Source organism: Grampus griseus (genome assembly GCF_964374135.1).
Source record: "Grampus griseus genome assembly, chromosome: 6".
Taxonomy (NCBI): Eukaryota; Metazoa; Chordata; class Mammalia; order Artiodactyla; family Delphinidae; genus Grampus; species Grampus griseus.
In genome coordinates this window covers 19289417-19301065 of record NC_139000.1, presented here as the reverse complement: position 1 = coordinate 19301065, position 11649 = coordinate 19289417, and the positions used below count along the sequence as shown (strand labels likewise).

Below are 11649 nucleotides of genomic sequence, written 5' to 3'. Positions count from 1 at the left end.
GGGCAAAATAGGGTAAAGTGATTTGACTTGGCCCCTTCTCTCTGGATCTCGGTGTGAGCTTACTGTAAAGGGAGGGATTACTGCAGTAACGACGTCGCAGAGCGGCCACAAAGATGGAACCAGAGAAAAGACAGACCTTGAAAGGGCCTTGAGCTGCGTGTGAGCAAGGAAGACAGCAACAGCAGATCGTGCGCAGGCGCAGTCAAAGCGCTCTGGTCTCCCGCCTGCGTCCCGCCCCGCCTCGCCCCGCCTCGCCCCGCCTCGCCCCGCCTCGCCCCGCCTCGCCCCGCCTCGCCCCGCCTCGCCCCGCCTCGCCCCGCCTCTTCCCCTCCGAGTCACAAGACGCCAAGTGAAGTCAGCTGAGGCGGCGTTGCGGAGGTCACGTGACGGTGCGCGGGGCGGCGGGCGCAGGCGCAGATCTTGGACAGCTGGGTCAGCTGACCCGAGGGGGCGATAGAGCCAATTTAGGCCTGTCTGTGGCGTGTCGGAAACGCCGCCGCAGCTATGGCTAGTCAGTCGCAGGGAATCCAGCAGCTGCTCCAGGCCGAGAAGCGGGCCGCCGAGAAGGTGTCCGAGGCCCGCAAGCGTGAGTTTGGGGTTGGGACGGCCAGGCGTGGCGCGAGTCCAAGAGTTGCGGGCAGGCCGCGGGAGGTGGTAGGTGGGTGAGGCCCGAAAAACTGCTGACGGGGCCGGGGCGGGGTGGGGGATTGGTTACAATCGCACTCGCAGCTCTGGATCCGAGGCTTTGGAAGTCTTGTAGGTCGCCTGAGAGCTGCGATGTAGGCTAGTAGATAGGGCGTGGAGACAAAGTGGACGTCCTTCTTAGGGTCTCGGGGGTGTGAAAAGTGGATTATCCAAACGGAACGCGTTGTTCTCCCCCTTCGCACTTACTCCTTTGGGGTCCTCCGTCTCACTGTAGGGAGCCACCATCTACACTTTTGCTCAGTCTGGAAACAGACCTTTTTGCCACGTCTCAGACCCTCCCTCGTTCGCCATGTTTAGTCAGTTGCCAAGGTTTATTTGTTCACTTTCTCTCCATCCCTGCAGCCAGCATCTCAGTCCAGGGCATCAAGTTCTCTGAGGCTCCCGTAGTAGCCTAATTCGTTAATTCCTTACATTTGTTTTTTCACTGCTGTTAATACGTGCCAAACACAGTAACTGGGACATCTGTGGCCGTTATTGCGGTATTCAAAGTCCCAGTGAAGGAAGTAAATTTGGGGTAGATTAATTGCAGGTGAGAGGAGGGCTAGAGTTGAGAAGTGTGAGGTTGCTCAAGAACTTAACAGGTAGATCGAATCTAGATTGGTGAGTGGAAGGCTTCCTCCTCTCTTCCGTTTGGTTCTCCTCACTGCAGTCAGTCATACCTCTCAATTGCGAATATGACTTCCCCACCGCCCCTATAGTCAACAAACGTTTAGTGCTTGCAGAATAAAGCCTAAATTCCTTAAGAGCGTGTAGGAGGTGCTTTTGCATCAGGCTGTGGCTTTCTTCTCTAATCTCCCTTTTAGGTACTCGCTCCAGACACAGTGATTCCTCAAAAGCGCCTTGGTTGATTTCCCCTGCAAGCCTTTGCACAGCTGGTTTCTGATTGGAAGAGCCTTTTCCTAGGTTACTCTTCATCCTCTAACACTTAGGCTTCTTCAGATATCAAAATTTAGGCAGTAGTTCTTCCAGGAAGCCTTCCCTGACTTCATCTTTTCCCCTCAGACTAGGCTAGGAGTCCTCCCCAAGTACCTATTCCCGTCATCACTGTGCAGTAAGCTGTTTCTTTATATGGCTCAGTCACTAGACTAAGCTCCTGGAGAATAGGGACTATGTCTGATTTAACTTTTATATCCTCAGTTTCCTATCTGGTGAGATAGATGTTTCTATTCCTATTTGACAGATGGGAAAAATGAGGCTCAGAGAAAAATGGTATGACCATACCCTGGGAAACAACATAGCTGGGGTAAAATACCAAAAACTATTAATCTTAGTAATTTCTTGGTGTTCTTTCCCCCAGAATAGGATTTATACTCTTATCCCATACCCAAGTAGATTTCAAGCATGGCTCTTTTACTTTTTCAATTAGGGGTTGTGTGGTACTCTGTATTTCATTGGAAAAGCTTTCTTTGAGGGAGCTGGAGATGGGAACAAGTCTTCTATTCTTGCTCTGGTGACTGGGAAGTTCTGTGTTCCTCATGGAGTATTTCTGATCATGACCTTGATGCAGTATTTCCAGAATGACTTCTCAGAGTTTGTCCTGTGATGGCTCATCAGCAGCGGAAGTTGTATCTGTTGGGAAGCATGTGAGAATATTTGGGGGAAGTGCAAGAACAGGTATTGGGCACATGGTAAGAGTGATTCTGAGTGCCTTGGAGGTAGGGGTCATATTATACATCTTCCTTTATCCCATCAGGCCTGGTGCAGGGACTTGGATATCTCAGGTAGCTATTACATAGTGACTGAAAGAACTTGTTTTAAAGGAGTGAGTTTATGGCTAATACACATCTCAGAATTTGCAGTGGTTAGGAACAGAAGTATTGAGAAGACATATAATATGAAGAAGTTACTCTCTTTCTTGATCTGTAATTGTGGTTGACACACCCAGTTAGGAATTGGGAAGAGGCAGCGCATGATGTGGTAAAATGGTCCAACCCCAGTTTTTCATGAAATCATTGCTTGGACCATAAACTTTTTAAAAATTTTGTATGTGGTTTGTCATTGGGAGTGAAACAGAACGCTGGCCTCCACATTGTAAGGCCCACAAAAAAACAAGATTTAAAAGAAATGATTTCCTCCTCAGATATTTTTAGGTTTTCAGAGAAGCCAATGAAAATTGAACTTTGAAGATGTTTGCTGACAGGCGGAGAATGGTTTACTAAGTAATTAATTCAGGGAGCCATAGTTGTTGGGAGTGATCAGGACAGTGGTATTGTGAAATTATGTGGAGCTACTGCATAATGTCAGGCTATGTTAAAATTTGTTGGTTTGGAAAAGAACCTTGACTTCGGAATATGGCTTTGAATATATAGCAGATGAGGAAGACAGCATGTGGGGCATTGGGATAGAAGTTGGCTCCAGCAGACCTTAAATAGTAGGCACTAAATAGTACTGGAGGAAATATATACTTGGAGAAATAGTCCTTGTGGGGCTTAGACACCTATTGATTGTTTTAGACTAGCCTCATGGAGGATTGATGTCATGGGGTCATCACCAGTTCAAAATCCTGTTGTTAATCAGGAGGTGGAAGGTTAAATTCACTTTCATTCACCTACATGGGCTGACTGGGATTTCAGCAGTTGCTATACAATGAATTATAACAGCTTGCTTTTAGATGCAGGATGTCTTTTACTCTGAATTAAATAAATCCTCAATTGATCGTCTAGGACCTGCCCCCCTCCCCCACCATCCCATTTGGGTGTCTTAGAAGTTTGGTGAACAGGGAAACTTGTTGGTTGATCTTGTGGTCTGTTTTCATAAAGCCTCTGATAGAACCTAGAGAATTTTTCCAGCTTTATGTTAAAGTATGCTCTTCTAAAAACCAGAGCCCCTGTGTCTCCTCACTTCTTAGATGCTTGTGCAGTCTTATGTCCAGTGCTCCCCATTCAGAATTCCTTCCCAGAACCACTTTTACTTATTTCCTTGTGCACAGGCATGGGTTTTAGTTTTCAATATTACATCATCTGTTTCATTAGTTACAGTTTAGGTTGATGTCCCTTGGGAGTGTGTTAGCCTCCCTGCTAAGCTTCTAAGCCGAGCTCCAGTTGTAATCAGCAGCATACTTAGGTGTTTACTTCTCAGGAAGAGAGAGAATTCCCCAGATGGCTAATGTCACCCGTTTTATGTTGGTTCTTAGTAGTTGAGATTGAGAGAATATTCTGACACATTCCAAAATTTTTTGCATCATTTTTACGGTCTACTGTAGGTATAGAAGGCGGTCCTTTTTATCTAGTCACTCCTTATGAAGTACAGTCTAGTTAAGTACAGGAGGCAGGAGCTTGTACTATTAGTTAGCTCTGAATTCTCTCTCTCCCTCTTCCCCATGCATGTCTCTTGAGACTGTATCTTTAAACTTTTGTGCTTGTTTATTAGAATTTACCATCTCAGTCTCTGCTTCCTCTTCTGCTTATCTCTTAACCACTTCCTTTGAAAACAGGAAAGAACCGGAGGCTGAAGCAGGCCAAAGAAGAAGCCCAGGCTGAAATTGAACAGTACCGCCTGCAGAGGGAGAAGGAATTCAAGGCCAAGGAAGCTGCGGTGGGCTCAGTTTATTTTCATTACTGCCTTAGTTTCCTGAGGCTTCCTTCTCCTCCTCTTCCCCTTAGGCTCTCAAAGTATCCAGCGTAGCTCAGAGATTCTGATTCTGGTAGAAATTTGAAAATTTGGTTACTGGATGCTTAGGCTGAATCTCTTAAGGTGATTAATTTTTAACTAACATTTGAATCCTAGTCTTCATTTATTCAGTTAAATTATTGAATTATTAGTAGATATAATTAGATATTAAATATAGATAATTTATAGAGATAAGTTATTTAATATATATTGAATATAGATATTATTAAATATCTTTTGAACAGTTAATGTGTGCCAGATGCTAGAGGATCAGCTGTGAACAGAAATAGACATGGCCCTCATGGAGTTTAGCATACAGCCTGGTGGTCAGGGACACTTAGTAATAAAGTGTCTGGTGTTCAGGGACACTTAGTAATAAAATGTAAGTCATGCAAACCAACAACTGAAGAGGGCTGTAATGGTCATAAACATAAATCACATGGAGCCCCCTTTAGTATAGTCACTTATCAGTAGTATAGGCTAGACCACAATGTGTAAGATGCATATAATAATAGTACAAAAACAGATACAGAAAGTACAGAGAAAGTAGGGAAAATTCTGGAAAAGGGAAAGGATGGAGGAGGCTTCGTAGAGAAAAGAACCTCTATCAGGACTCTTGGATACAGGCAGCAGAAAACAGTTCAAACTGGTTTAAGCAAAATGGAATTTATTGACCTATATGCTTGGAAGCCCAGGTAAAGGCTAAGGTTTTTTGGTTTTTTTTTGTGGTATGCAGGCCTCTCACTGTTGTGGCCTCTCCCGTTGCGGAGCACAGGCTCCGGATGCGCAGGCTCAGCGGCCATGGCTCACGGGCCCAGCCGCTCCGCGGCATGTGGGATCTTCCCGGACGGGGGCACGAACCTATGTCCCCTGCATCGGCAGGCGGACTCTCAACCACTGCGCCACCAGGGAAGCCCCACTTGGACCTCTTTGAGCCCTGTTTTCCTCAACTGTAGAAAGAGGAGTGATAGCCTCCTCATAGGTTATAGAGGAATAGGTAACAGGTCATATGAGAGAATGCTGTGTAAACTGATGTGTTACACAAATGTGAAGAGATATAGTTGTAAACCTTCATAATGAGGCGACAGCAGTTTAGGTGATGAAAAGATTCAGGCACAAAAAAGTGATACCTTAAGAACCTGATAGATCACATTCTAATAAAGTAGGCATAACAGTTAACAATGAGAAGACAGTGGACAGTAAAAGAAAATCTGTCCATCAGTGTGTGTGTTAAGTTGTAAATGGAAACTGAAGAGGTGAGACATCCATGCACTAAAAATTTCAAGCAATAAAACAGGGCAACAATGAAGGGATAGTTTCCCTCTCACCCAGACCCACAGTCCTCTTTAGAGATAACCACTGTTAACAGTTTCTTGTGTATTCTTGTAGAATATTTCTACTTGAAAGAACAGATGTCACGTATTCTTAATACTGGTGAAACCACTGTTGAACTTAAGGGCTAAAACATTAACCAGTAATGGTGAAACTGTATATTCCTTCTAAATTATATTGCCCTTGTATTTGTTATTTTTTAAGAGCTTTTTTTTTAAAAAAAAAAAAAACACCATGTATCTACCCCCTTTAAAACCACACAAGGAGACATATTACTAACCACCAGGCCTCAGTTGTTAGGTCTTTAGGTTCATTCCAGTCTCTGGTTAAGGCTGCACGTGAGGCTGTAGAGGGATGTGACTGTGGAACCCTGACTTCTCTCACGCTCTTCAGTCATGCTGCTGATTACTTATATTCATTATGAGACTGGGTTTCTTCAAAAGTCAGAACGTTGCTTATTAAATGTTGTTCCTGCCCAGCCAGAGCATCGTCCTGACGTTCCCTCTGTCATTGCTCCCCGACTCCAGGCTCTGGGATCCCACGGAAGTTGCAGCACTGAAGTGGAGAAGGACACCCAGGAGAAGATGACCATCCTTCAGACCTACTTCCGGCAGAACAGGGATGAAGTCCTGGATAACCTCTTGGCCTTTGTCTGTGACATCCGGCCAGAAATCCATGAGAATTACCGCATAAACGGATAGGGGAAGAGCAAAAGCGCTGTGCTGTGGATTGGCATTTTAGATGCCTTCATAGAATATGAGGCTTCAACAAGGCTTGGGTTATATTCTTGTGAAAAGGCATTAAATTATTTCTGTATATTATATAATAGGTCCCTTCACTTTTTGCAGAATAGCAATCATAGCTTCTTTGTACAAACTTATGGCCTATCCAAAGATTTTATCTTTTTACCTCACATTTCTTAGAAACTTAATGGGTATATGTTGTCTGTTTTCCTGTGCCTTTTCGCTCGAGTGGCATATTATGAACACTGACTTTTTCTTTCTTAGATATAGTTTTGTTTTTTCTTTTAATTTTATGTCATAGCTTTATGTTGCAACTCTACTTGTTCAAAAGTTAGATCATGAAGGTTCCTTCCTATGACCTTAGATATAGTTTAAAAAAAAACAATTTTCTTAAGAAAGAAGGGGATTAAATTTTTTTTTTCCCTAACTCTTTCTTGAAGGTCAGGGGCTTTATCTATGAAAAAGTAGTAAATAGTTACTTGTAACCTATGTGAACAGCCAGCCTTAAAATAGTCCTTTCCGGCTAAGAGTTAGAACAGTGGGGACTAGTATTGGGCTGCTTTTGGTTTCTCTTATTTAAAATTACTAGATGATAGAATTCAAGAACTTGTTGCATGTCACTACTTGGTGTACTGATACTGTACGAATAATCATTTAAAAGTCAAGACTCTGTCATGCATATTTTTCCCCTCTGCTTCATCCTCTTTGATAATGCAAAATGCACTTTGACCCAGATGTTCTGCAGAATTTCACTAAGGAAATTAAATTAGCACATATATCACACACATTCACATACATACTTAGAAAATATTCATGGTGCATATCTTAGCAGGAAGGAAATCACTTCCTTGGGTGATTTCACCCAACAACTGTTTTGAAAAACAGCAAGCAGGGGACTTCCCTGGTGGTCCAGTGGTTAAGAATCCACTTTCCAGGGCTTCCTTGGTGGCGCAGTGGTTGAGAGTCCGCCTGCTAATGCAGGGGACACGGGTTCATGCCCTGGTCCGGGAGGATCCCACATGCTGCAGAGCCGCGGGGCCTGTGAGCCATGGCCTCTGGGCCTGCGCGTCCAGAGCCTGTGCTCCGCAACGGGAGAAGCCACAACAGTGAGAGGCCCGCATACCGCAAAAAAAAAAAAAGAATCCACCTTCCAATGCAAGGGACAAGGGTTCGATCCCTGGTCAGGGAACTAAGATCCCACATGCCGCGGAGCAACTCAGCCATTGCTCCGCAGCTACTGAGCCTGTGTGCTCTGGAGCCTGCTCGCCCTAATGAAGACTCATCGCAGCCAAAAAATTAAAAAAAAAAAACCACACACACACACACAAAACAGCAAGCAACTAGTAGATCTGAAGTTTGCCTTTTCTCTAGAGCACCCTGTCCTGGGGCAGCCTTGGACAGGTTATCAAGCGCGTTTCCTTCCTGGTAGGCTAAATGCTGAGTGCAGTACCTATAGTAACTTCACTCTAGCACTTAAGAATTAAATGCCCTCTGGACTTCCCTGGTGGCACAGTGGTTAAGAATCCGCTTGCCAATGCAGGGGACAGGTTCGAGCCCTGCTCTGGGAAGATCCCATGTGCCACGGAGCTACTGAGCCTGCGCTCTAGAGCCTGCCTGCTACAACTACTGAAGCCCACGCTCCTGGAGCCCATGCTGTGCAGCAAGCGAAGCCACCACAACGAGAAGCCCACGCACCGCAAAGTAGAGTAGCCCCCACTCGCCACAACTAGAGAAAGCCCGCGCAGCAACGAGGACCCAACGCAGCCAAAAATAAATTTATATTAAAAAAAAAATGCCCTCTGACCCACTAGAAGCTGAAAGTCTTCCGCTGCAAGGTAATTTCTGGTACGTAGAAACAACTGAAAGAACATTGTGCCGAAACTATGGGGGAGTTAGAGGGCCTTTTAAAAAATTATATCTTTTATGTGACTGAGGATGGGTGGATCTCAGGCCACTTCCGTCTCTAGTTGCTGTTCCCTCTCGCAGAATTCCTCATAAGAATCTTCTATACGAGCTTCTCCATTTTTTACTGTTCAGACACTCCAGTCAGGCTTGCCATGCCATTGAAACTGCTTGCTCGTCAGGGTCAGCAATGATGACCTAGTTGGGGTCCAATCCTCTGCTTGACCTTCAGTATCATTGGACAGGGTTGGCTATTCCTTTTTGAGCCACTTTCTTAGCCTCCCTTCTGCAGCCGTGTGCTGCCTTGCCTCTCCAGTCTCTTGCTGGTTCCTCTGCATCTTTTCCTGTGGTTTTGTTCTTGTGTGTCTCTACGTCCCCATTTGAGACCATCTACATTTCATGGCTTTGATACCATCTATATTGAAGACCCAAATTTGTATCTCCAACTGTCCTGAACTCTAGAATTGTCAGATTGTTTATTTGATATTTTCATTCAGTTATCTGGTAAGCATCTCGATCCTAATATGTCCCAAACTATACCTGGTTTTGTTAGGACTTTACTCCTGGTACTGCTAAGTGTATCCAGACCACGGTCAGCAGTGTCCTTGACTTCTACCCACTGGATGCCAGTAGTACCCTGTCAGTTGTGACAACCAAAAATGTCCCCAGACGTGGTCAAATGTCCCCTGGGGATCAAAACCACCCAGTTGACAACTACTGTTAAAGCAACAACAAAATTATTGAAATACCACACGATCCCTGGAACATTCTAGGTACTCAAAAATTGTGTCCTAATTTTCCAAAATTTGGTTCTCCTTTTCTCACCCTAATCATCCTTGATTATATGTCTAATAATAGCTCTTATTTGTTGGTATAGGATATACTCTGAAGTCTCAGTGGCTTAATACAACAAAGATTCCTTACAATGTTTGATACATGTTGGGTGACCAAGGCAGCTGTTCTCCATGTGGTGAGGCAGTGATTCAGATCACCTCCACTTTGTGGTTCTACCATTTTAGCACATGGTTCCCATGATTCCAGAGGCAAGGGAAGAAAAAGTTGGCAAACGTGCACCAGCTCGTCTGTGCTTACGTCCTGAAATGAATGACATTTGTTCTCAGCTCATTGACCCTCGTGCATCACGTGAGCCAACCTAACTGCAAGGGAGGCTAAGAGATGAGGCAGGTCCTGTGGTTATTTGGTGAGTAAAAAATCTCTGTTTTAATTGCAAACAGTAGCTTTCTCCACGCCAGCTAGTGACCACGTGCATTGTTCACGAGCAAGAATATTTTGAAAGGCATCTTTTTTCCCCAAGTAGTGGGTCTCAACAGTGGGTTTCAAATGTTCGGTAAACCATGTTGTAAACAACTGTGCTGTCATCTAGGCTTTGTTCTATTTCTAGAGCACAGGCAGAGTAGATGTAGCACAGTTCTTCAGGGCCCTAGGATTTTCAGAGTGGTCAGTGAACATTGGCTTCAACTTCAAGTCACCAGCTGCATTAGCCCCGAATAAAAGAGACTGTCCTTTGAAGCCAGGCACTGACTCCTCTCTAGCTATGAAAGTCCTAGATGGCATCTTCTTCCAACATAAGGCTGTTTTGTCTACATTGAAAACCTGTTGTTTAGTGTAGCCACCTTCGTTCATTATCTTAGCTGGATCTTCTGAGTAACTTGCTGCAGCTTCTACATCAACAATTACTGAATCATGGAGATGGCTTCCTTCCTTAAACCTCACGAACCAATCTCCACTAGCTTCAGACTTTTCTCTGCAGCTTCCTCACCTCTCTCAGCCTTCACAATTATACAGAGTTAAGGCCTTGCCCTGGATTAGGCTTTGGTTTTAGGGAATATTGTGGCTTGTTTGATCTTCTTTTTGACCGCTAAAAACTTTCACCAGGGACTTCCCTGGCGGTCTAGTGGTTAGGACTCCGAGCTTCCACTGTAGGGGCCCCGGGATTGATCCCAGGTTGGGGAGCTAAGATTCCGCAAGCTGCACAGTGCAGCCAAAAATAAATAAAAATTTTAAAAAACCAAAGTATTTCTTCTGGTTTTGACCCAGTTTCCTGACAAATAGCATGTGACTTGTCTAACTCCCTGCACATCCCTGCCAAGGACAGTGGTGTGTCTAGGCCCAAGCTCTCGCGTGCATATCTTACAGGGGAGTACTCACCGTGTGATGTGACTCCCAGGATTTCGAATCAATGTAATGGAGCCAGGAGCAATGGAATGTACTGTGGGGCGTGCTTTTGGAAATACCCTTTAAGATAGCTCTAATTAGTGGCCAAGCCTAGATTTGAACCCAGGTCTGCCTGACTTTCCAGCCTGGGTTGCTGTATGATTTAGTTCAGTGTGTTCTATGGCAGTGTTTCAAGCAGTGTGTTTCTAAAAGAGAAAGTCAATGACTCTACAACTGGCAGACAGGTTCCAAAAAACAAGATCTAATTTTTGATCTTTGCCTTTTCACTTACTCATCCCATGGTTCTGAGGCTCTCTCCTGTCCTGTCTGCTGCCACACTTGAAGATTCTTCCAGGCCAGGAAGAAGTTCTTTCCCTCTTGCTTCACCAAGGTTGCCAGCTAGTTGGCAGCTAACCCTCAGACATGGGCCTGTAACCCTTGCAAACATGACAGGACGAAGGGGCTAAATGCTGAGTAAGGGTGGCTTTGGCTGGGGTTTGTGGTTATTTGGATTTGTCTGTAGTTGAGGCCCTGATAATTTCATTCATAGCCATTCATTCACTAACTCAGATGTGTGTAACAATAGCTGGGGGCCAGCTCTGAGCATGGGCAGAAACAGCCCTGTGCCCCAAAGGTTTATTCTCCTCTTGGGAAAGGGGACACTGAACATTGACCATAGCGAGTGCTAGGTGTGGCCATAGGTTAAGGAAGAGTAACTATAAGGATGGGGGACTGGCTTGGGCTCAGGACAGGAGAGGGCTCCTAGAAGAAGGGCCCTTTCAGCTGAGACCTGAGAATGTGTCAGTTATCTGGGCAACGAGGTGAGGATGAGGTTTGAGGGTTACCTTCCAGAGGGAGAAGGATGGCAACCACTGAGAACTGGAAGTGAGAGAGAGCACAGGTGTAGGAGGAACGAGAGATGGTCTGTGCTCTTGGAGCTTAGGGTTTTCAGAGGTTGGGGGACAGCGGGTAAAGATGAGTACAGGATAGGCTGGGGGGTGGGGAGGGGCTAGGGCCTACCACAGAGAGCCTTGTGAATCCATCAAGATAACGTCACTGAAGACTGCTTTCCAGTGGACTTTACTAGGTATTACTCACCTTTTGTCAGATTTCATTCATCTTTCTCCATTCTCCATGGAGCCCCCATTCCCTCACGCCATAGTGCTAGGCCTTGCCATTTACT

At 45.1% G+C, this 11649-nt stretch overlaps 1 protein-coding gene across 1 annotated transcript; it reads left to right on the top strand.

Annotated features, from left to right (window-relative positions):
• Window positions 1-407: 407 nt before the first annotated feature.
• Window positions 408-7054, top strand: ATP6V1G1 (ATPase H+ transporting V1 subunit G1). The gene is made up of 3 exons (XM_082656954.1): window positions 408-586; window positions 4139-4239; window positions 6174-7054. The coding sequence occupies exons 1-3, from the start codon at window positions 505-507 to the stop codon at window positions 6345-6347; spliced, it is 357 nt and encodes a 118-aa protein (XP_082513080.1). The 5' UTR covers window positions 408-504; the 3' UTR covers window positions 6348-7054.
• The last annotated feature ends 4595 nt before the right edge of the window (window positions 7055-11649 follow it).